The 26129-nt window shown below is 43.3% G+C and overlaps 2 protein-coding genes across 4 annotated transcripts; one reads left to right on the top strand and one right to left on the bottom strand.

Moving 5' to 3' along the window:
* Positions 1 to 488: 488 nt before the first annotated feature.
* LOC138604356 (serine/threonine-protein kinase WNK4-like) lies at positions 489 to 17914 on the bottom strand. Of its 3 annotated transcripts, none has more exons than XM_069676273.1 (24): positions 17747 to 17914; positions 16489 to 16964; positions 13295 to 13467; positions 12934 to 13154; positions 12646 to 12803; positions 12487 to 12575; positions 11803 to 12022; positions 11486 to 11716; positions 11193 to 11370; positions 10873 to 11066; positions 10521 to 10594; positions 8337 to 8472; positions 8120 to 8236; positions 7089 to 7244; positions 6570 to 6624; positions 6193 to 6303; positions 5526 to 6067; positions 4383 to 4431; positions 4228 to 4307; positions 4073 to 4121; positions 3443 to 3908; positions 3119 to 3324; positions 2927 to 3022; positions 489 to 1024 (listed from the first exon to the last, which is right to left on the bottom strand). In XM_069676273.1, exons 2-24 carry the CDS (start codon positions 16897 to 16899, stop codon positions 996 to 998), a joined length of 4041 nt encoding a protein of 1346 aa, XP_069532374.1. In that variant the 5' UTR covers positions 16900 to 16964; positions 17747 to 17914; the 3' UTR covers positions 489 to 995. The 3 variants fall into 3 exon arrangements, with proteins under 3 accessions (XP_069532374.1, XP_069532376.1, XP_069532375.1); XM_069676275.1 differs by having other exon boundaries at positions 5550 to 6067; XM_069676274.1 differs by having other exon boundaries at positions 11193 to 11367.
* Positions 17915 to 18625: 711 nt separating this feature from the next.
* psmd3 (proteasome 26S subunit, non-ATPase 3) lies at positions 18626 to 25507 on the top strand. The gene is made up of 13 exons (XM_069676124.1): positions 18626 to 18702; positions 18793 to 18969; positions 19876 to 20066; positions 20302 to 20442; positions 21279 to 21415; positions 22158 to 22348; positions 22436 to 22539; positions 23640 to 23754; positions 24135 to 24254; positions 24370 to 24473; positions 24713 to 24868; positions 25026 to 25076; positions 25231 to 25507. The coding sequence occupies exons 2-13, from the start codon at positions 18798 to 18800 to the stop codon at positions 25306 to 25308; spliced, it is 1560 nt and encodes a 519-aa protein (XP_069532225.1). The 5' UTR covers positions 18626 to 18702; positions 18793 to 18797; the 3' UTR covers positions 25309 to 25507.
* Positions 25508 to 26129: the final 622 nt, after the last annotated feature.

Below are 26129 nucleotides of genomic sequence, written 5' to 3'. Positions count from 1 at the left end.
GATATTCTGCCCCTGACAGAGTGTTTATAATCAGATAGGCCGAGTACAGTTCCAGGAAAAAGAGAGCATGCGCTTTGGAATTTTTGGCTCTGTGTGTTAACTGTTCATAGAATGTAATCTGATCTTCATCAAAATAAAAGCTACAGAAAAACACAGAAGTCATAAGCAAACAAGCAGAAGCAAAACTATCTCAGAGAGTTGTTCAGGTCCCGTTAAAAGTTTTAGATATGCCTCAGAGTAGATGTCTTCCACCAGAACCGGGACCCGGACAGGTTCGGGTGCACGTTTTATGTAGGCAACCGGTTCCACTCGTTGTATAACCTCAGGTACCTGGTCTGTTGAACATTATGTGTAATACCCGAATGCATCCGAGAAGACCCAGCTGTGATAAGAAAGTGCCGGTCATGATGAAAGAGAAAGTGACAGTAAAGTGCAGCTTTGGCAACAATCTGCATTGTCTTAAACCACATCAGACTTTGCTTCACATTTTTAATATTTCTCTTCAACAACACAGAACTGGGACCATTAAGCAGCAAGTTAAACGATACAAAACCTTCGAGTCATAAACGTGTGAAAGTTTAACACTTAAAATGTCGTCTGAGCAGATTAAGGACGAAAGGGAGAATAATTTAATCTGATACGGTCTACATTACCTTTCAAACAGTCAACAGAAAGTCAGAAGAATAAACTCTGGGAGATGACAGGTTGTTCATTGTGTTTCTTAGGGCTCAATATTTTAAGTGCTTAAATGTGACTGAAATATTATTTAAATCTTTATTCTCGATACAAAACAAAGAAAAACAAAACAAATTTTAATATTAATATCATAGAAGGAATAAATAAGGACATTGTTTGTGCTTTTTGTTATTTGGTGTTTCTGTTGCTATTGTCTTAAAAACCTGAATAAAACAGATTTTCATATTTCTGCAGGATTGATTATAAAGTGTCTTTTGTGTTCAGGACTCATCTTCATCAGTTTTCACTGTCAATCAGCTTCAAGACAGTAGCTCCTCTCTCTCTGTCACTGAAAGGCAAAGGTCAAAGGTCAGAGGTTTTTCAGAGACAACCCCAGCTAGTTAATTAAGATGACTTTAGCCCAGTAAGGTGACTTTTTACTGCAGCCGTACTTTAAATAAATTATTTCTATTCTCTATTATTCTCTCTAAGCTACCAGGTCCCAGGTCTTGAATATACTGCTAACATACTGAGGCTAAAGCTAACGGGTCCAAGGTCTTGAATATACTGCTAACATACTGAGGCTAAAGCTAACAGGTCCAAGGTCTCGAATATACTGCTAACATACTGAGGCTAAAGCTAACAGGTCCCAGGTCTTGAATATACTGCTAACATACTGAGGCTAAAGCTAACAGGTCCCAGGTCTTGAATATACTGCTAACATACTGAGGCTAAAGCTAACAGGTCCCAGGTCTTGAATATACTGCTAACATACTGAGGCTAAAGCTAACGGGTCCAAGGTCTTGAATATACTGCTAACATACAGAGGCTAAAGCTAACAGGTCCAAGGTCTCGAATATACTGCTAACATACAGAGGCTAAAGCTAACAGGTCCAAGGTCTCGAATATACTGCTAACATACAGAGTCTAAAGCTAACAGGTCCCAGGTCTTGAATATACTGCTAACATACTGAGGCTAAAGCTAACGGGTCCCAGGTCTTGAATATACTGCTAACATACTGAGGCTAAAGCTAACGGGTCCAAGGTCTTGAATATACTGCTAACATACTGAGGCTAAAGCTAACGGGTCCCAGGTCTTGAATATACTGCTAACATACTGAGGCTAAAGCTAACGGGTCCCAGGTCTTGAATATACTGCTAACATACTGAGGCTAAAGCTAACGGGTCCAAGGTCTTGAATATACTGCTAACATACTGAGGCTAAAGCTAACGGGTCCAAGGTCTTGAATATACTGCTAACATACTGAGGCTAAAGCTAACGGGTCCCAGGTCTTGAATATACTACTAACATACTGAGGCTAAAGCTAACGGGTCCCAGGTCTTGAATATACTGCTAACATACTGAGGCTAAAGCTAACGGGTCCAAGGTCTTGAATATACTGCTAACATACTGAGGCTAAAGCTAACGGGTCCCAGGTCTTGAATATACTGCTAACATACAGAGGCTAAAGCTAACGGGTCCAAGGTCTTGAATATACTGCTAACATACTGAGGCTAAAGCTAACGGGTCCAAGGTCTTGAATATACTGCTAACATACTGAGGCTAAAGCTAACGGGTCCAAGGTCTTGAATATACTGCTAACATACTGAGGCTAAAGCTAACGGGTCCAAGGTCTTGAATATACTGCTAACATACAGAGTCTAAAGCTAACAGGTCCCAGGTCTTGAATATACTGCTAACATACTGAGGCTAAAGCTAACAGGTCCTTGGTCTTGAATATACTGCTAACATACAGAGGCTAAAGCTAACAGGTCCATGGTCATGCTGAAATGCTAAAGGATTAAGTCAGACTTGACAAAGCTTCATTTTGACTTTTTACTAATCTGCATCATGATGTTGAAATTTCGGCAAAGGTAAGACCCGTTAAAGTCAATCACAAGAAAAACAGGTTCTTTTTCTGTAAACAATGCAGCAAGTGGAAAAGGAAGTTGTTTATCGCTAACCGCCGGTTAACAGGTTCCATGTAAAAATGTGCTAACACCCTAATGCTGAAGCCAACTGGTCTCAGATAATAATATAATGCTAAAACATGATGCTGTTAACAGGACCCAGCTAATGATTACATGCTAGGAAAATGCTAAAAATAAAGCCAGGACTTTCCAACCTACATTTTTGCAACTTCAGATGATATATTGAAACATTAAATTAAAAATGGGAATATATCTTCTATATGAAGCAGCAGGTTCCAGATCAGAGTGTGGGCTTGAAAAGAAGACCTGTTGAGCTCACCATGCAGCTGTGCTTCGGGGGCAAAGGTCACCCCTTTTCCTGCTCTCTCCTGAGATCCACTGCTGCTGCCGCTGACTGAGCTCTTCCTCATAATACCTGAAACAATTTTAACATTATTTTTTTTAAACTTAATTTATGTTACTCTGTGATACAGCTGGAATGTGCGATGCAGGCAGCAGTGTTTCCTCCCACCTGCAGGGGACAGCACGTCCAGCCTCTGCAGGCTGTTTTTGCGTAAAGGAGGGTGGTTTCCAGTCTTGGAGAGGCGCCGTTGACGGTGGTTCAGCATGGCGGCTGGAGGCACAATGCCAGGGGGCAGGACTTTACCCATCCTCAGGTACAAGTCCTCGATCTCTCGCTTCTGATTGGCCTGCAGATTATTCACCTCAGCCAGGTGTCTGGGATGAGAGAGTACAGTCGAGAAAAGGAATTCATTGTATGTTTTCTTATATTTTTTTAGAAAAGAATTCTGTTTTTCTTTCATCATCGGCATGATCTCATCAATCCACCAATCACCTTTCACGTAGCTCCAGCAGCTCCACCCACATGTCCTCATTCTCGCTCTCTGATTCGTCAGAGCTGAGGCAGACTGCAGAGCGGCTCCATAATTGCCCAGAGCTGTTGCCACTCATCCCGGGGCTGGCAGCAGTCCCCTCCCACAGGCTGACACTCAGCCTCCGACCCCCTCTCCTCTTCTTCTCCTCCTCTTGCTCCTTTTCCCTCCTCCTCCTCTCTTCCTCCTCTTCATGGTGACCTAGAGGATGTCCAGGCAGGGGGACCGTCAGTGTGCTGCTCCCTGATTCGCTCTGGTCATCTGTGCTGCTCTCTGAGCTTTCAGATTGGTCCGGTCTGCAGGGAGGCGGGGAGTGGGCAGTGGGTGTGGCCTGGCTAAGGAGGCGGGGCTCCTGATGACGGACAGTGGGAATGTCTTTAGAGGGAGTCACCTGGAAACGACCAACGTTGAAGATGGGAGATTTCTTCTCTGAAACAGAAACAGAGGAAGAGTCAGAGTCTTACCAGCAGTAGACCATTTATCCACTTTGTGTTTTATGAAACTTCTGGATTTGGAAGTTTGGAAAAGTATTCTGTCGTGAAAATGTTTGAACTAACTGAACAAAACCAGTTTGGACCTTAGGTTTGTCTTACCCTCCCGTATGGGTGACAGTCTGGGTGGTGAGGAGTCAGAGGACGACACCTGGAGGAAGAGGAAGAAGAGTGTTAGATTTGCAAAAGCCAAAAAAAAAGCTTAAAGTAAATTTTGCTCAAAAATATCAGAAATGCTTCCACTGTTTGTCACTTACTCTGTTGAGAGGAGTCAAGACAGTAGGGGAGGCAACTATGGGAGCAGTGGTCCGACAAGGAGAAGACACAGCCTCTGAACCTGTGAACCAGATAAATAATCAGGAGTCTGTTCGGTTAGGCCTGATGTCAATTTGTGATGTCAGCAGGTACTCACCATGAGGGGGCGAAGCTGAGCTGAGCTTCAGCTGAAAAGGACTGTGAGGCTGAAAGGAACGAATTGATGAATTGATAAATTCATTGAATAAATATGTTATTCATTCAATTAATAAATTAATTCATGAATGAATGAAATAACTGTTTATGCTCGCCCACTACCCTACCTGAGAAACCTGGCCTGTCTAAGCGATGACCCTGCCTTACACCCAGTCCACGCTTCACTATTTCAGGCCAGTTTTCCACTTGCCAAAAATTATTTGGCAGTTGCCCATAAAAGCTCCAAATCAGAGCTAAATCGGCACTCTCTCCGATGGGTTACAGTCCCTATGCATGACTTTTCAAAGACAAATCTGTGAAATGCTTCGATGGGTCGTCAATGCCTGAGCGATATCCAGTACATTAAATATCTGGACCTGGACTTAGATCGTCTCACGGTGGCTGTAGGATGAACACGGTATTTCAGACATCCCTCTTCCCAGGAACGTTCTCTGGCTTGCCTTGGGGTATCCTGAGGCACTCCCAGGCCAGATTAGACATGTCATCCCATTAGCAGTTCTTGGTGTAGCCCAGGTTCTCTTACTTGTGCAAAAAACCTCCAAAGATGGCACCCAAGATGATCCTGAATAGATGCCCAAACCACCTTAGCTGGCTCTTTTTGACACAACACCTCTACTCTGAGTTACCCCTCGATCTGATTTGTTCCCATAAGCAGAACCTGATACCACTTTCAAATGCCCCCAGTCTAAGGTCCAAGTTTGTACTTTTTTTCACACAGCCCTGGGTTTACAGTCCCCTGAGTTCCCCATCAAGTATACCTTTATGGGATTTGCAGGTTTCCAGTGTGGACGTGCCCAATATGAGTTGTACTTGGAGTGGACAAAACTTTGCCAAATGTGCATGTCCAGCTCCATCCATACTTTTGTATAAGGACCACTGTTTCTGGAATGAGGCTGTTTGTCACTGCTCTGAGTAGACATACCTTTACTACCTGAACACAGCGTCTAACAGAAACCAGGACTTTCTTATTCTCTAATCTGAAAAACGTATTTTCTAGAAACTGATAATTATCTTGTTCTTTTTGGAGGAAAAGACTTTTAACGAATCATCTGGTAAACCCGTATCATGTTTAACCAAATCTCACCTGTCTTTGATTCTCCTTTCCTACCTGTGGTGTGTCGGGAGTCCAGCCAGGTTGTACCCCCTTTTGGTCAGGGCAGGAGCCTGTCTGAGGGGTGTAGGGCAGTTGGGAGGAGAAAGGAGCAGCGAAGGAAGCTGGGCTTCTGGAATGGACCTTAGAGCCCAGCAATGGTGACATGGGGGGAGGGAGGGCAGCCGGGGGGGAAGAGTATGGGGGTGACAGGGGATGGGTCTGGGGGTGAAACCCCTGGTTGGGGGAGCCAGGTTGAGGCATAAAGGACTGGGCATAGCTCATGGCAAGAGAGAATACATTTGCCAGAGAGAAGAGAGGCTGGTCAGGAGATGGCCACTGAGAAGGAGGCGGAGGAGTAGGAACTGAAGGGGTAGAGGGGGGTGTGAGGCTGGAGGAGGAGCTCTGGGCTGAGAAGGTGTAGGGGGAGTAAGGTGGAGATGGAAGGTGGTACGGGGGAAGGGGGGAGGGTGGAGGAGGAGTAGAGTCTGATTGGGGGTAGCGGAGTGGGTATGGGGGAGGCTGATGGGAGGAAGCTGGAGGAAGAGAAAGAGGGAGGGACTGTCAATTGTCGATATCTAACTGAAGATAAATACTTGTGTGTCAGACATCAGACAGGAGTGTCATCTGTTTCCAGTGACAGAGCTAAGGTGTTTTGTACCTGGTGAGGAGTGAAAGGACTGAGACCTCTGTGGTCTGACGGTGGGAGTGGCCTCAGAGTCGATGTAGGAAGCTCCGCCCTGCGGGGGGGAGGGGTCAGCTTCTGCAATATCTGAACAAAGACACATCGAGTGATCAATCCACCCATCTGAGGCATGAAAACTGACAGAGATGCAGCTACATCAAAACATGATGATTGAAAGACTGAAGACTGACACTGAGCCAGTAATTCTGTCCATGTCTGTTGAAGTGGAAGATTCACATCACTACCTTCTCTGTGTAAGAGGGACTCTGTCCACCTGACCTACCCATCACCGGGTTCACTTTTTAAATGTTTTACCTTATTAACTTTTTTTCAAACTATCTGGTGTTTCTTACCAGGAAGTGAAGACGAGGACAAAGTTCTGGAGAGGGGATGGGCCGGTACACTTGGCTGAAAAAAAAAAGATAGAATAGAGCTTGAATACTTCGTTAACTGTCACATAAATATCCAGAATAAAGTGTAAATACATGCGCCCACAGTAACACTCTAACACTAAAAAAAGTTAGTTCATGTTGCATGTCTGCAAAAATATTTCATACTTACTTCAGTGGACCAGTCTTTGGAAACCATTCTAAACCTAGTTGTACTAGAATGTCCCAGCCACCAGGTGGCAGACCTGCAAACTGCTCTTCCATTTTAGTACCACATTTTTATCTCTTTGTTGTTTTGAGAAATTACATCAAAATGGCAGGAAGAAAAAAATATCATCTCTCAGGAAAAAACTAAACCCATTCATATCTGCAGGGCTGCTTTAAGTTAAACAACCACCAGATGGCGCTGTGTTTGAAGCCTCGTTAGGCTCCAACTGCACATCAAGCAATTGATAAGACGAACTTTCCTTCGCACACACGCACCGTGGACTCAGGTAGCGTAGAGGTGGTCAGCTGAGATGACTTGTCGCTGTCGGCCGGCTGCTGTTGAATGATCATAGACTCCACCCTGTTGATGATGTCATACATGCGGGCGATGAATCCTTGTCGCTCTGACGGCAGGATGAAGTCTCTGTGGATCTGAGTTCAGAAAGGGAAAAAGTTGCAACACAATTACTGATCCAACAAAAGGTTAAATAGTTGTAGTGAAAGTACAAACAGAAGGAATAGGACGTCCATAGTCTCATAGTGAAAAGAGACACAACTGTTTCAAGGGTGAAAAGACATGCCACACTGAAGTGCAACCTTAACATATAATGACATCATTAATTTAACTATGCCAGTGTGAAATCTCATGATCAATTTACAGCTCAGGCAGGTAGCAACAAAATCTGTACCTCAGATCCTCCATAAAATATGAAGTAGACTGTACAAACGTATTTAAATCCAAAATTCCAGACTGACGTGCTTTTTAGTAACAGTATGTAAAATTGTTTCCTAACTTAGTCTGAAACCAATAGTTACTATTGGACACCGGGCCGATATTGAACACATACATCACAAAAAAAACAAAGCTGAAGTGCAAAAAACTGCAGTTCCTGGAATGGCCACTTGAGGCTGGATTAAGGCTTGTGGTGTGAGCAAGCAGTGAGTCTGCAGCCACATTCACAGACTGTATAGCTTTGATAACTAAGCGTTTGATAACTAACTCCTCACTTCTCTCCATTTATGGTCACTTCCCCCCAAAAACACACAGATGGCTGAACTGGAGGCTTCAAACAGAAGCTGCCAAACCACTGGGTGACGTCACAGCAGCTACGCTCCTTCCTGAGAAACATCTGAGGTTTTGTGACGTGATTTTGTTTAGATGCACTCTTCCATTCAGGAGCAGTGTGTTCAAAACGGTGAAATGAATACATCATAATTGTTTATTCACAGTAAATATGTTGAACTGTGTAGTTCAGCTGGAGATGGACTAAATCAGTGCTGTGCCGTGATTGGCTGTCGGTGCTCACCATCACAGAGGCAATGTCCTCTGGATTGTCTCCGTCCAGGTCAAACTTAAATGTCACCATCTTACTGTCGTGAGTCTGCAGCTGACACTCAACCACCCGGTCCTCCAATTCTGACACCTGAACTCACACACACACACACACACACACACACAACGTAAGTTATACATATTTATATATTATATATGGATATACTGAGTACATTGCGTCTAGTTTTCACCCCTGTGATTCTTAGACGAGCACGTGCTCTCCTCTTGAACTGCTTTGTAGCCACCCGTTTGGTCACTTCCTTGTTGCCCTTGTCTGATTGGCCGTCATTGCCGTCACTCAAACCTGAGGTCACATCAGAGGCGTAGCTACACAGAAACACAGGAAGTGAAGAAACAAAAAAGGTTGAACATTTAAATGTAAGGAAACACAAACCAGTACAACCTCCTGGTGTACAGAGTCTGTGGCTGGATCTCAGGTCTCTTATTTGATCAAAGCCCTTTTCACTGCTCGAAGGGAACAAGGAGGGAGTTCCGAGGAGCGATAAGCGAGGATACACGAGAGCAGCCTCCACGGGAGTCTTTTACTGGCCGACACGCCCCCTTATTACAGATCAGTTAGTGATTGGACGCTGCAGCAGATCGGACTGATGTGAAACTTCACAACGTCACCGGAGTTTCATATCGCAGAGAGGAAGAAGCGGACCTTAAAACAGACTTTATAGGGCGCCTTGAAACCGACTATAAACAACGTCGGTATAATGAGTTGGTATCTGAATACTTGTGATCGGTTAGAACTAAATATTGATCATAACTTGTCATAAAATAAATAAAATGCAGTGAATAACTGATTCGGTTTGTTTTTAGTCAACATGTAAGTAAACATTGTCTAAAAATCTATTAAATTTAATTTAACCAAAGACCTCTAGTTAGTTAGCCAGTTCATGAACTATGAAAATGATTGATTAGGGTAAATATAATTTCATTTCACGCCTATCAGACCCGACCTCATTGATGATCAGTCTCACCCTGACTGAATAAAAAGTGTTACCTGCTGACAGAGAGACTCTCCTGCTCCCTCTGAGTTCATTCATTCATCTGTGATAAAAGTTAACAGGGGAATAACTTGCAAAGTGAGGACATTCATCCGAAGTGAGGACATTCATGCAAAGTGAAGACATTCATGCAAAGTGAAGACATTCATGCAAAGTGAAGACATTCATGCAAAGTGAGGACATTCATGCGAAGTGAAGACATTCATGCGAAGTGAGGACATTCATCCGAAGTGAGGACATTCATCCGAAGTGAGGACATTCATGCAAAGTGAAGACATTCATGCAAAGTGAAGACATTCATGCAAAGTGAGGACATTCATGCGAAGTGAAGACATTCATGCGAAGTGAGGACATTCATCCGAAGTGAGGACATTCATCCGAAGTGAGGACATTCATGCAAAGTGAAGACATTCATGCAAAGTGAAGACATTCATGCAAAGTGAAGACATTCATGCAAAGTGAGGACATTCATGCAAAGTGAAGACATTCATGCAAAGTGAGGACATTCATGCAAAGTGAGGACATTCATGCAAAGTGAGGACATTCATGCAAAGTGAAGACATTCATGCAAAGTGAGGACATTCATGCAAAGTGAGGACATTCATGCAAAGTGAGGACATTCATGCAAAGTGAAGACATTCATCCGAAGTGAGGACATTCATCCGAAGTGAGGACATTCATGCAAAGTGAAGACATTCATGCAAAGTGAGGACATTCATCCGAAGTGAGGACATTCATGCAAAGTGAAGACATTCATGCAAAGTGAAGACATTCATGCAAAGTGAGGACATTCATGCGAAGTGAAGACATTCATGCGAAGTGAGGACATTCATGCAAAGTGAGGACATTCATGCGAAGTGAAGACATTCATCCGAAGTGAGGACATTCATCCGAAGTGAGGACATTCATGCAAAGTGAAGACATTCATGCAAAGTGAAGACATTCATGCAAAGTGAAGACATTCATGCAAAGTGAGGACATTCATGCAAAGTGAAGACATTCATGCAAAGTGAGGACATTCATCCGAAGTGAGGACATTCATGCAAAGTGAAGACATTCATGCAAAGTGAGGACATTCATGCAAAGTGAGGACATTCATGCAAAGTGAGGACATTCATGCAAAGTGAAGACATTCATGCAAAGTGAGGACATTCATGCGAAGTGAGGACATTCATCCGAAGTGAAGACATTCATGCGAAGTGAGGACATTCATGCGAAGTGAGGACATTCATGCGAAGTGAAGACATTTCACCATAAAAAGCCATAAAAATGACCCAATAAACACTGCAATAACTCTGTGTGTGTGTGTGTGTGTGTGTGTGTGTGTGTGTGTGTGTGTGTGTGTGTGTGTGTGTGTGTCACCTGTCAACTGGTGAGGAGAAGCCAGAGATCGATCCAGATTTCGGTTGCTCGGCATTGTGGGACACAGCGATGCTCTGGAGGAGACATGAGGACACAGACAGACCTTTTTTATGAGGCGAGTGGAAAGTCTCAAAGCTGATTAGTCTAAAGCTCTCTTGTGCCAGTACCGTTTTATCACCTCTAGAGGGAGACAGAGACGCATCTCTACAACATCAACATATCCACCATAGGTTCACTCACACACACACACACGCACACACACACACACACTAAAGCCTCAAACACATCCAATAAACACAGAGCTTCACAAGAAACCCCGCCCCTCTGCCTCTACCTCCTGCCTCCTACTCACCCTGGGAAAACGCAGCACGGGCAGGGGCGGAGGTTTAGAATGAGTCCGGCTGACAGGAGGAGGAGCCTTCGGTCGAGGGGCTTCCGGAACCACTGGGGCAGGGGTGGGGACAGAAGAGATGGGGGCAGGGTTAGTGGCCTCAACGTTCTCTGGTGCGCCTGAAGAGCTGAAGGACTTTTCTATCTCGCAGTCCGCTGCATCAACCCGAGGAGAGACAAGACAATATATTTTATTTAAGAAAATAATGATTAGAAATGAGATGCATGATAAAAAGATTGAATATTTATTTGTTAAATAAAGTATGATGATAATATTCTCACACGTGGCGGAGGAGTGTGAGGTGTGCTTGGTGGTCTTGTCGTCCTCTTCGTCTCCATCCGTCTTGCTGGAGATGCTGCTGATCCCAGAATCCTCAGGGCTGCTGTGCGAAGTCACTATTGCTGAGGGCGGAGCTTGTATCCAGGTGGGGGCGGGGGCTGGAACAGCTGCTGAGTCCTGCTTAATGTGGAAGAGTAGTTTTAACGTGTCCTGGTGACTTTTTCATTTGTCTGTTTTATTAGTTAATAAAACAAAAAAAACAAAATATTTATTGAAAAATCAGCCTGAAACACACCTGATTGTTTGCTGTCCCAGCAGCAGGCATGCTAGTTGCAGCTGCAGGTCTCTGATTGGACAGTTCTGGTGGTTGGGGGGCGGAGTCAGACCCCTCCTCCTTCTGGTGTTTCAGAGCTTCGTCCTGCAGGCTGCGCTGTTCCTCTCGCTTCCGCTTAATGGCCGTCACTTCGTGTCTGATTGCCTTTGCAACTGGCTTATAGTCCGCCTCGCACACGAACCCCAGCACCACCTGAGTGACAGACGGAGAGAGACAGGTGAGTCGGCCTGCTAGGGGATGTCATCATGATGCGGTCACCAACGTTGTGCTGCAGGTACCATCTCCTGGGCCACCTCCTCAGGGACGTCTTTGTAGAGCTCAAACAGGAACTCGATGGCGTTGTTGTCTTTGTATTTCCCGTGCAGCTTCTTGTTGTGGTCCATTCTTAGCCAGAGCTTTAGTGCCGCCTTCGAGCCGTCGTCGTCCTCGGCCAGATCCACGAGGACCCCCAGCTGCTCCTGGAAGAACCGATGATCCAGCAGGTCCTGGATCTTGAACCTGCAGGAGGAAACAATAGAAAAGCACAGCTCAGACAACCTGCCGACCTGAGTATGCATAGGTTAGGAGGTTAGCATATTCTGCACCTTCTTGTGCGGTTAGCAAGTCTTTCCTCAAACTTTCATTCACAAACTTCCACTTACGTTTAAACAGCTGTGAGCGCATGAGTTTTATTGTTTCAACTTGCATAAATAATATTCATCTACATTGTGTTATTTATTCTGCGTGTTTCATGTCTTTTACATGAATCCTGTTGCCTGTCACAAGTTCTGTAAACTCGTTGCGTGAAATATTCACTTTGCTTCCGGTGTGAATGCAGATTTATGTACAGTCTATTGTCTAAAAACACTGACCCTCTGTCAGGGAGGTCCCTGTCAGCCTCTGTGACCTCAGCTGTTGGTTTCTTTGTCAAATTTCAACATTAACAAAAGGTGTCAACGCTGCGCTGTGATTGGTCACGTTACCTCTCATTACTGTTGGTTCGAATGCAGCCTTCAATGATCTCTTTCAGCTCGGGGACTTTTACTTGAGAGAAACTGTTGGGTTTAATTCCCTGAGAGACAAACAACAATCAAACATATGGTACAAAACAGGAAGTTGAAAGCAGGTGGGCGGAGCCTTACACTGGTGACTTTGCGGTAGATCTGGGCAGCGTTCCAACACTCAGAGTACGGATACTCGGACGTCGCCATCTCAAGGATGCACATCCCAAAGGCGTAAACGTCTACAGCCTCGTCATACTTCTCCTCATACATCTCTGGAGCCATGAACTCAGGGGTCCCTGAATGCACCACCAGACACAATAAACTTAATCAACTAAATTGACATTCAGCTTAGTTTCAAATCACATCTTTGAACATCAGCAGCAACAGTTTGACCCTGCTGGCTCTCTGTACTCGCTGCGCTCGTACCAATGACGCTCTTTGCAAACGAAGCCTTCTTAAGCGTGGCGAGGCCCAGGTCTCCGATCTTGACGGAGGCGCTGGGCCCGGTGATGAAGATGTTGTCACACTTGAGGTCTCTGTGCAGGATGGGGGGGCAGCGTGTATGCAGGAACTGCAGCCCCTTCAGGATCTGAAAACTCCACCTCTTCAGCAGCTTCAGCTTCATCTGACGGAACCTGCGCAGGTACCTGGAGCCGGTTTAGAGAAGACAAACAGCACGGGGCATTCAGGGACTAAAGTATCTGTTATGTTTCTCTTTCTCTAAAGCGTTTTGATTGACTACAGATCAATCCAAGCTCAGTCGAGCAGGTTTTTAAAGTGGACTCACGTCTTGAGGGTCCCGGACGTCATGAGCTCCGTCACCAGGATGGTGCATTTATGGCTCCTGAGCGTCGCCTTCCAGGAGTCAAAGAAGCGGACGATGTTGGGATGCTGCAGACCTTTGAGCATCTCCACCTCCTCAGTGAATCTCTGACGCTCTGCCTTGGTCAGGCGATGAGTCTGAGGGGTTAAAGGTGATCAATAATCTATGGATGGCTGTATTAATACTGAAGGAACACATGAGACACCTGAGAAACACCTGCAACAACTCTGAGCCCTCAGAGAGCCGAGGATCTGCTAACCGGACGAATAAAAACAAAATACGACATTCAATAAAGTAAAAGTGAATCAAAACAAAACAAAATAGAAAATCCTAAAGTTCAAATATAACAGATCAATTTAACAATCAGTAGAGTTCTTGTTTTTATTTGAACTTTTAAGAAGATAAATACTTGGTTAAGATTTATTTACAGATGTGAAATGTTCTTTATAATTATGAAATTTAAAAATAATATCAAGTCAAAGTAGATATAAAAGCCTGTAAGTGACAAAACATTCAATCTGTTTACGGGACAAAATATTTTATATATTTATATAAATGCTTTGAACAATAAATAAAGAATGAATAAGCATTTGTTTGGTTTAAATAGAAACCTGTGAAAGTGTGTAAGTGCTGGTTCAGAAAATATGTGAACAAAATATTTACCCCAACCCGCAGGAAACCACCACAAAGACATGACCTCTGACCTCATTAACTGTGTGTGTGTGTGTGCGTGTGCGTGTGCGTGCGCGCTGTTATCAACATCAACCAGCAGCCGAGTGTTAAATCAGATACTGTGTACAGTACAACAAACTGCTGAGTCACCACAAACATCACACACACACATTTTCTCACTTTGAGCTTAAATAACTTAAACATTAAAATGAAACCAAATGTGATGACACCACAACAGTCAGCCAATAGCAGACAGCCTCTACAGAAGCTTCAGTGACATCACAACTATTATTAGCTATTCAAACATTTCCTTTACAACACGAGGTACCATCTCCTGGGCCACCTGTAGCATCTGTTTCAAGGTACATTTAGCATTAGCTTCAAGCTAACCTTGAACGTATCCTTATCCTCTGTTTAGATACCATTTAGCGTCTGTTTAAGGGCATCTGTAGTGTGCGTTTTAAGGAACCCCTAAAATCTGTTTTAAGGTATTTTTTTCTTTCTCTCCAGCACCAGGTTCGGTGTTTAGGGTACGCTTTAGCATGTGTTTCAAGGTATGTTTCTTTCTGTTCAAAATGTCTGTTTAGTAATGCATCAATTTTCAGTGTCACGTTTCATAGTATGTTTCAAGATACCTTAGCATTAGTTTCAAGTATCTTTACTGTCTGTTTTAAGGTATCTTTTCTTTCTTTCTAACCTGTGGTTATTTGTTTTAAGAACCCTTTGGCGTCTGTTTCCATAGCTTTGCCCTCTAGAGCCTTCCTAAGGTAACCATAGCCTGGTTTGAAGAAAGCCCTTTGAGGTTGGTTTTCTTCGTTTCTGTCTAGTAAGGTTTAGGCACAAAAACTTCCTGGTTGTAGGAAACACATCATAGTGTAGGTTAAAATTATAACTCAAGATTATTGTGTCAAATGCTTCAGATGGGTTAACATTTTAAAGCTGAAAGCTGGGTACGTCTCATGCAGACACTGCAGCCGTCCAAACGCCTCCAAACTGGATCACAATTATGTGGGTTTTATACAAATTATAGTGCATTACTTTTCGTAACACAAAGTACAAACAGCCTGTTGACAGATGCAAACTAAACACAGATTCAAATGTGAGAAGAAATAAATGATGTAACAGACTGAAAACACTTCTGCTCTGCGGTGAAGGTAAGATAAGACACACCTGCGGTAAACCCAAAGAATGAATGAAAAGTCCTCACAGTGATACAAGTTCATGTCTCTGTGTTAAATATTTACTCTAGAAGAGTCATAAATATTTCAGCAAACACTTCCTCATTCTGAGCCAATCAGAACTCACTATCAGCATCCAATAAAACTATAAAGTCTGAAACACTGTGACCTCAGATCACACACACACACACACACACACGTTGCTGTATGCTGAAGTCTCTGCTAAGGTATCATTTCTGTTGTTAAGTAAAAATAGTCAGAACAATAACGATTAAAATTATTATTCATTGTGAAGCTTTTGGTTCTTTTATTTTGAAAGGTTCTGTATTTAAGCTTGTGTTCTTCCTGTTTCATGTCTCAGCCTCCTGTTGGTCCGACCTCTTTAATCAGCTCAGTCACCACGACAACAGGCAGTGTTACCATGGCGACTGGCCAAACTTTAATTAAAAGGTTATTAAAAACCGTTTGGTCTGATATTGATACAGTGGCTGCACACTGTTCACACTCTCAGTAATCAAACTGTCTGACCTCATGGTGGTGCTGTGGGGAGGTCTCACTCTGAGCCAAATTACACCGGTTTAAATTAAGACTACAAGATGTTAGCATATAGCATGTTAGCGTATACTTGAGACTTAAAAATGGACTTTAAATGTTTAAAAACTGAACGGGCAGAGAGATCCTGATATTCAGTAAAAACTTCATGTCTACACCTGTGCTGCTAAATAACCAAATGAGTTACACCTCCACATTACTACACCTGAACAACTTCAGAACTACACCTGAATGACAACTTAACTACACCTGAATAACAATTACACACAAACTGCACCAAAAGTACACCAAACCAACACCTGAACTACACCTAAACGCCTGAAATATATCTGAACTACACCTGAATTAGAATTAAACTATGCCAAAAGTACACCCAACCAACACCTGAAGTACAAACTACAGCTGAACTACACCTAAACACCTGAAATATGTTTGAACTACAGCTAACCTATACCTGAACTGCACAGGAACAACACCTGAACTACATTAAAACTACATCAGAACAACAACTGAACTACACCTCAAGTACATTAGAACTACACCTGAATGACAACTACAACCAAACCAAACATAACTTCATCTGATCAATGCCTGTACAACATCAGAACTACACCTGGACTACTATTTAACTACATCTAAACTTAACCTATGCTACACACAAACTACATCAGAACTACACCTAAACTAGTTTGTTAGTGTGTGTAGAAGTGTATCTGTGTGAACCTGCGTGTATGTGTGTGTATGTGTGTGTGTTACCTGCAGCTCACACCAGGCCACCTCCACCGTGGTCTCCGTGTCGAGTCCTTTGTAAACCGTCTTGAAGGATCCTCGTCCGATCTCGATGTTGAACTTGAGGAATCGTCCGTCGGGAGACGAGGCCACCGCCTTCGTCTCCACCTCATCACGCTCCTCATCTTCCTCCCTCCGTTGCCACGGTAACGACACCCTGTTGGAGACCGAGAGCGTGGCGGTCATTTCCTCCCCCGAGTCAGAGCTCATTTCCTGATTGGATGGGGGGTTGGCGGCTGCCTCTAATTGGACGATGGGGTCGTCCATTAAAGTTGTCATGCTAACAGGAAATAGTGGAGGAAGAATAGACTCTTCCTCCTCCTCCTCCTCTTCTTCTTCAGCTCTTTTCTCAGTTTGGTCATCAGTGCAGGGCAGCATCCTGCTCGTGTCTCCTCAGTGTTGCTGGTTCAAGTCCTTTGATGATGTCAGTGGAGTGGGAGGTGCTACAGGGAAGCCACCAGATGAACATTTACTGTGTGAACTCACTTTGTTACATTTGATTCTCTATTAATTCATATTTGTTTATTTGTTCATATTTATGCTGCAAATCCTCAATTATCTGAAAACAAGTTAAATACAAAGTTATATCATCAAGAAAATAACATACTGATGATAAGATTGATGTTTAATAAAAACACAAAGTAAAACTTCAAACAATTAATATATTTTTTATTAATATTAAATCAGTCTGAACATTTGGAAATAACAAATTACTAATTAAAATAAACAAATGTAAACATACAATTATGTTAAAAAGTTTCTTTGATCATACCATTCGTTCTCAGTGATTTTAGTATCATTGTGTTATACCTTTTTATTTTATTGTGAAAAATTTATTCATTTTTGTTTGTTTTATTAATTATTTTTGTTTATTATTTTAGTATATAAAGTATATAAAGATGTATTTTAGTCTTTTTTTTAACTCTCTAATTTTATATTTCTACACTTTGTTTTGTGTATGACAGCTCTTCTATAAATAAAGTTATTTATTATTTCCGATCACCCAGGAAGCTACACCTGCGGCAAATCTTCCACTGTTTAATTACTTTATTATTAATTGCGGGTTCATTACTAATTACTGGTTACTGGTTTTGTACTTTATAGTATAGTTTTACTATATAAAATCATATTGCGTTTTGTTGTGGTGTGTTACAGAGTTTAAAATTATATAATGTTGCAGTAGAGTATGTGTGTAACAGCAGTGTTATGGTTAACGTGTACTCACTGTGTGAAAACCTGCAGAGCTCCAGCAGCATTCAGACTGGAGTCCGGACCTCTGTGAAATTATTCTAAAGTTAAGAGGGACAGGAGAACACCTTCCGAGCACTTCCGGAGGTTAAAACCCACAAAGACGAAAAGAAAATCTTCTTCTTCATGTTGTCAATTTACATGTATCCACAGGCTGACGTGCGAGAGCACGAGCTCTATCAGCAGAGAGCAGACTGCACGAGCTGCGGCGAGCCCCGCCCACCTGTCACCTATCACCTATCACCTGCCTGATAAAAGCTCACCGGATATACGTCACAATTGCCCTACGATTATAACTTTAATAACTCTACAGTTTGCCCATACTAAATTATATCTCAGTATGTCTTAATCTTAGTCTGAGTAAATCTTTACATAAATAACATGTTTTCTTTTATTTTTTTGTATTTCTTTTTCCTGTATTATGATTGGAACTACCTAGATCTTACAGTGCCTTGTTACTGTTGTTTAAAACATGCTACAACTTTCATTGGACCAAATGTATATGTATTTTTTCTCAGACTAAAATGTCTTTAAAACTTTAAAAACTTATTTATCGGTTGACCTCACGTGAGACTTTGGCGCACTCCTGTGGCCGACATCACAGCCAAATGTGTGTGTGTTTTTGTTAACCCTGTTTTTCTTGAATGAAACTGTATGAATGTGATTTTTATTGTGTCCTACTTAATTAGTAAGTTGTTATTAATGATCAGGTCATTTTTTGTAAAAATAAATAAATAACTAAATAAAATGTAAAATAGTTTATCACTGAAATCACCAAAACACCGTTTCTGAGAGGAATGAATCGAACGATCTGTTTTCGATTTTCTCTGTCTGTGCTGTAGTTTCTGCGATCATCTTTTACTGTCTGAAGTATCCCACAATCCTCTGCGCTTCAAAATAGTTGCCAGTCATTGTTGGAGCGATCAGACTGAAGTGAGTTGATGTGACTTTGCAGATTTGTTTTTAATCTCTGAGCTGACGGAGGTTTTTATTTGTCCTCACTCTGAGCTGCTTCTCTTCCAGCCATCATGAAAGAAACAGCGGCCAAGCGGCGGGACAAGGCGGGAGGCCGGGACAGGGACTCCAAAGCCGAGAAGCCGAAGGAGCCGGGCCCGGAGCCGCAGGACGTGGAGATGCCGGAGGAGGAGGCTGCTAACGCGGCTAAGCAGCCGAAAGAGCTGGACAGTCTAACTCTTGACGGTAACACTGAGACTTTAAACAACCGGTATAACCTCCGGGAGAGTCCGGTTCAGGAGCTGGTTTACTGTCGGCCCGTTTCTGTAAAGTAAACGTTCAGTCAGCGGTGTTTAGCATATTAGCATAAGCGGCTAACGAAGCCTGTGATTACGTTAATTATCAAAAACCCTTCATTTAAACACCGAGAGACAAGATTCATTCTGCAGCTGAAGGTAGTTTTGTTTCAGAGCCTCAGATGAACGTTAACGGAGGATGTTTCCCTCTGTTTCTCTGCTGTTACACCACTAGCAGCTTCAGAACAGCTAATCACCAGCGACGACCACCTCAGACCAGGTCCAGATACAACACCACTTTATGTTGGCTCTTAAAAACACAAACTAAAGTAACAAGAGGACTCTAAAAACGGATTAAAATCAGGAGATACATGTTCCTTATTGTGTTGTCACACGTTTCATCAGGTCCCAGGAAAATCTCTTTATTTAAAGTTAGACTTGTTAAAACCGGACTTCAGTTTCAGGCCCCAGATTTTGGAAAATTTAGTTAGTTAAATTTAGTTCGGCAGAGTAAAAGTTTTGTCTGCAGACACCACATCAGACATCTGTAATTAGATTTTACAAGCCTAGAGCACATAACATTTGAATACCGGAATTCAGTAACGACTAGAAAAGCCATTGCTGTGATTCTGACTACTTAACTGCCGATAATTTCAATAATCAATATAAATTCCAAGAATGATTGGATCTGTAGTGAAATGAAAGGCAATGTGAAACCCTTGGAAAGATTAATAATAACAGTAATGATGTTTACTGTCGCTGAATGAGATCTGATTTCTGTTGTTCCTTTCTCTCTGTGTTGTTTTATCCCACTTCTCCTCTCTGATCTTCACCACCTCCTGCTGCTCCTCCTCAGACATTAAGGAGCACGTGAAGCAGATAGAGAAGGCCGTGTCGGGGAAGGAGCCTCGTTTCGTGCTGCGTGCTCTGCGGGCGCTGCCGTCTACCAGCCGTCGTTTAAACACCAACGTTCTGCATAAAGCCATCTTCGGCTTCTTCACCAACAACACCACCACCAGAGACTTCCTGCTCGGCTTCCTGGAGGAGGTGAAGATCCTGTCACCATTAGGGATTGATAGAGTATTCATTAACTGCTGATTATTGTTATCACACATTTGTTGAATATTGTTTTGTTTGTTTGGGCAGTCGAGAGACTAAACAGTTTATCATTTAAATAAGTAACACATGCAGCTGCAGTTCAGCGGAACAAACGAAACACACACATAAGCAGAAAGTGTGAGGAGGATTTTAGATTCATGTTCTGCGTCTGTTTGTTTTCCAGCCGATGGAAATGGCGGACGGAGACGTTCAGTTCCGTCCCAGGACAGGTAAAGCTGCATCAGCTCCTCTGCTGCCGGAGGTGGAGGCTTACCTGCAGCTGCTACTGGTGGTTCACCTGACCAACAACAAGAGATACACTGAGGTCTGTCTGTCCGTCCCTCCTCATTTCTCAGTAACTACAAACTTGTTTCAACAAGTGACTGACTAAAAATATGAACTTAACAAATGTGCCCGCTGGTAAAGCCCGAAAGTGTCAGGAACGCTGTCCAATCAGGAGCAATGTAAACAAGATGTAGTAATCTTACAGTTTATAGTGGGGGGAATAGCTCATTATGCTAAGCTAACTTGTGTTAGTTGCTCATTTACTCAAGTTTTCATCAGCATAGTATTTTGTAATTTTGAGTTGTTATTTGAGTTAAATGTAATTTAAAATCTTCCAAACTGACGACATTATTAAACAGCATTTATGAAGTCTCAGGTTTGACCATATATATGTACTCCATATTATCTAGCTTTGGAAGCTACGTAATATTTCCACCTGCAGTGAGTGACTGTAACTATTTGTAAACTGCTAATCTCTAGGTTGTTTCATTTAGTGATGATAAAACTGAGTGTATCGTGGCGTTAGCATGAAGCTACGTTTGGGGACAGAGACTCCTCATTTCTTGTCCGTTAATGTCAACGTGGTGCTGATTGTTGCACTGATCTGAAGATGTTTCAGTGTGAAAAACAGTTTGTTAGTTTGAAAGTCGTCTTTAATTAGAACAAAAAAACTCCATCCAATATTTTGCAACAAGGAGGCTTCTCCACCTGTCGCCTGTTTGTGAAACATTCAGTCAGAAACAAACTGAGGTCCAACACTAAAACATGATGATGATGATGATGATGATGATGATGATGATGGCGATGGTGATGGTGATGATGATGATGATGATGATGATGGTGATGATGACAGCATTGCTCATGCTTGTGTTTCAGGCTCAGAAAGTATCAGACGACCTGCTGCAGAAGATCGGCTCTAAGAACCGCAGAGCTCTGGATCTGGTCGCTGCAAAGTGTTACTATTATCACGCCAGAGTGTATGAGTTCCTCAACCAGTTCGACACCATGCGCAGGTACACACACACACACACACACACACACACACAGTGTCTAACACACTGATGCACACCAGGGCTGTATGCTTACATAGAGACATTAATTAAACTGGTCAGTGTGTGCAGTGCTGTCTGTGTTGGGATTCTCCTGACATCCTGATGTATCAAACATTGCTGAACCAAACTCCATTCAAAAAAACTAATTTTAAAGTCGTTTTAAAGTCGTCTCACAGACAGACCTGACAAAACATGAATTCAGAGACTCTTTACAAACCTGCCTCCTGATGTAGTTCTCTCAGCATCCTCTCAGCCTGTTTATTGTCATTAAATCTCAGTAACATCTGTTTGTTGTGGCTTCATAGCGCTGTAGCGAGACAGATCTCAGCCCACGTGTGACTTGATAGATACAGTGAAACTGCCACTCAGTGGAGGCAGATTGACAGGTGCTCCACAGCTGGAACAGAACGCCGGTAGTTGGTGTCCATCAGAGAAATCCTGGTTCTGATCCGAGCTCACGGCTCATCACACTGGGCACTGGTCAGCCTCGAGGAGCTGGAAGCAGCAGGAGAGTTCATCAGACACAGCTCAGGAGGAGGAGGGAGGCTAACCAGCTGTGTGGCTACAGATGATGTCTTGAGGGGCAAATGTTCATGGGAATATTTACCTTGGTTTTAGTCCCTGACACACCTTTGCTAACTAAATGTGATTCATTGTTGATATTTGTGAAGTGTCCACTGAAGCTGCTCCGCCTCTTTCTCAGTTTCCTCCACACTCGTCTGCGTACGGCGACTCTGCGTCACGACGCGGACGGTCAGGCCGTCCTCCTGAACCTGCTGCTCAGGAACTACCTGCACTTCAACCTGTACGACCAGGCGGAGAAACTCGTGTCCAAGTCTGTGTTCCCCGAGCTCGCCAACAACAACGAGTGGGCCCGATACCTGTACTACACAGGTGAGACTGTTACCTGTCGTACGCAGGTGATCACCTGTGTGTTTACCTGTGTGTCATGTGCTTACCTGTGTCATGTGACCCCTGCAGGTCGTATTAAGGCGATCCAGTTGGAGTACTCTGAAGCTCGTAGGACTCTGACCAATGCTCTGAGGAAAGCTCCACAACACACAGCTGTGGGCTTCAAACAGACGGTCTGTCACACACCTGATACACACCTGATACACACCTGTCACACACCTGATACACACCTGATACACACCTGATACACACCTGTCACACACTGATACGCACCTGATACACACCTGATACACACCTGTCACACACCTGATACACACCTGATACACACCTGTCACACACTGATACGCACCTGATACACACTGATACACACCTGATACACACCTTTCACACACTGATACGCACCTGATACACACTGATACACACTGATACACACCTGTCACGCACTGATACGCACACTGAATACGCACACTGATACACACCTGATACGCACACTGATACACACACTGAATACACACCTGTCACGCACTGATACGCACACTGAATACGCACACTGAATACGCACACTGAATACGCACACTGATGCACACTGATACACACACTGAATACACACCTGTCACACACTGAATACACACCTGATAGGCACACTGATACACACACTGAATACACACCTGTCACGCACTGAATACACACCTGATAGGCACACTGAATACACACACTGTAGGAGGCCTGGCAGCAGGCGTGTTTAACAGCAGAACAGCTTCTTGTGTTGGTCTGAGGTTAAAGTTCACAGGTATGGAAACTTCAATGACTGTAGTGATTGTTTTAGTTACGTCTCCTCTCGCGGATCGTCCTCCACTCTGCTCACCCGGAACTGATCGGCTGCAGGAGCCGGATTGGTCAACAGAGCTGTCAATCATCATTTTGACAGCATCAAATAACTAATTAAAAGTAAACTTGATGAACACTGTGACATAAATCAGCAGGATAAGAACTAACTATAATGACAGAAACCATGTTGGAGAAAAATGTATCGGGCGTGTATTTTGATTTCATAGTTTGACTCATGTCCCATCTGTTAACATGGAGGAGGCGGGCTTTATGAGCTATACTGCAGCCAGTCAGCAGGGGGAGCCCGAAATGTTTTGGCTTCACTTTTAGGGAGCTGTCATGTCGTCCATCTTTTTATACAGTCTATGGTCTCTGCACTGTAACCTGAGTTCTCTGAGTGAACACTGAGTGATGGCAGCCATGTTTACCTTCCGTCTGTCTGCAGGTGCACAAGCTGCTGATCGTGGTCGAGCTGTTGTTGGGAGAGATTCCTGACAGACTTCAGTTCAGACAGCCGTCACTGAAGAGGTCACTGATGCCCTACTTCCTGTTGACACAGGGTCAGTTACCACACACACACACACACACACACACACACGCACACACACACACACACACACACTATTTTAAGATTAATATTTGAATGACTGTCTTAACTGACTTTAAAAAGATTTATGAACACTTTACTACCAATAATTTAGCTTTATTATATTTCATAGTTTATAATCATAAAATAAATTAAAAGTAAGAAAAATCATCATAACAAAAAAGGAAAATGATAAATGAACTTTTGCACTGAATATCAGACTTTAATCTGTCCTGGAATGTCTGAATAAACTAAACTCTTTGTTCCGTTTGTGTGCTTTGTGTGTACTTTGTGTGTACTTTGTGTGTGTGTGTGTGTGGGTGTGTGTGTGGGTGTGTGTGTGTGTGTGTGTAGCGGTGAGAACAGGTAACCTGGCAAAGTTTAACCAGGTGTTGGAGCAGTTTGGGGAGAAATTTCAGACAGATGGGACGTACACACTCATCATCCGCCTGAGACACAACGTCATCAAGACTGGTGAGCCAATCACAGGCCAGGTCACCTCTGACATCACATGTTACCGTGTGTGGTATAATCTGATTGCGTGTGTGTTTGAGACCTGATATTATTTTATTGATATCTTTGTGTGCAGGTGTGCGTATGATCAGCCTGTCGTACTCTCGTATCTCTCTGGCCGACATCGCTCAGAAGCTGCAGCTCGACAGTCCAGAGGACGCAGAGTTCATCGTGGCCAAGGTAACCAGGAAGTACTTAAACTCCCCTTCAAAATAAAAGACATGAACACAAACGCTGAATCGAAAACAGAAGAAAACTGAGAAAAAATCTGTAGTCTTAGTGCTCGATCTTAAACTGAAATCCAGCCGGGGCCAAACACCAGACCACAGACAAGTGGGTCAGAAACCCCTGATGTGACCTGTGTGTGTGTGTGTGTGTGTGTTTGCGCGTGTGTGCGTGTGTGCGTGTGTGTGCATCAGGCGATTCGTGACGGAGTGATCGAGGCCAGCATCAACCACGAGAAAGGCTTCGTCCAATCAAAAGAGACGATGGACATCTACGGCACCAGAGAGCCTCAGCTGGCTTTCCACCAGAGAATCTCTTTCTGCCTGGACATACACAACATGTCTGTGAAGGTAACGCACACACCTGAGACACACCTGTACACAAACCTTAGACATACACAACATGTCTGTGAAGGTAACGCACACACCTGGATACACCTGTACATCCACAACGTAAGGAGCTTCAGTCGATCAGTGAAAATAACTCCGCTCTGTCCGTCTCCTGCAGGCCATGAGGTTTCCTCCCAAAGCTTACAACAAAGACCTGGAGTCAGCAGAGGTAAAACACACACACACACACACACACACACACACACACACACACACACACACACACACACTGCGGTAACATACATCCTCTAAATACATCACAAAGTATCGTATTTACTTCGGGCTCTTACACGTTGGTGTTTCTGTGTTCGTGCTGCGTTCAGGAGCGTCGGGAGCGAGAGCAGCAGGATCTGGAGTTCGCCAAAGAAATGGCTGAAGATGATGATGACAGTTTCCCATGAACCCCTCAGCTGACTTCCTGTGCAGACAGGAAGTATGTGTGTCTGCACGCTGATGTTAGTAGATCAGTTATTACCCACAATCCCCCTCTCCTCTTGCTTCTTTCTCTCTGCTGTGTATTCCTGCTGTAACCTCTGAACTCTGCCGCTGCTGTTTGTTGTGTCTCTCACTCGAATTAAACACACTTTGGTTTTCGTTACACTCGTTTGTGCCTGTTGTTTTCTGGGTAATGTAGTCTCTGACCAGCTGTCGCACACCTTCAAACCAAGCCACTCATTTTTATCTGTTTTCATTCAACATACATGTGAATTAACATGTTTGTTGATGTGAGTTAAACAAAAGCAATGATTAAACATGTTTAAGAATATCTGTGTAACAGATGATGACTTCATGCAACAGTCCATATAAACAGTTTGATCGGCAGCCATCTTGTTACAAATGGCTCCTTTGTTTGGGAGTTTTCTTCAGATTGAATTTAAACGACTCAAATTAATAATAGAAACCGACTCTGACGTCGTCACGTAAATGTCTCCTGACTGAAGTTCCGTGGCGCCCTCTGCTGACGGCTCGTTGAATCTGGATTTTAGTGACGTCATTTTACAGGTAATCTGTAAACGGGAGTTTAGTTTTATTGAGTAACCTCCTTTATCACTAAATTGCTTTTACAGAACATTACTGGTGCCATGCTTAACGAGAATACAGTTTAAATTTTAATATTGAATATGAAATATCAAGATGAACGAGTGATGGACATTAAACTTTATTCTCATCATTCAAACTTTATTATGTAAAACTCTAAATAAGTCAGTCTTTCAGTTTTAGA

The sequence above is a fragment of the Semicossyphus pulcher genome, unplaced genomic scaffold (assembly GCF_022749685.1).
Source record: "Semicossyphus pulcher isolate SPU_LCO1_2020_fin unplaced genomic scaffold, fSemPul1.0.p SCAF_25, whole genome shotgun sequence".
Lineage (NCBI taxonomy): Eukaryota > Metazoa > Chordata > Actinopteri > Labriformes > Labridae > Semicossyphus > Semicossyphus pulcher.
The sequence above is the reverse complement of the archived record's forward strand: the minus strand, read 5'-3'. Positions and strand labels throughout refer to the sequence as shown.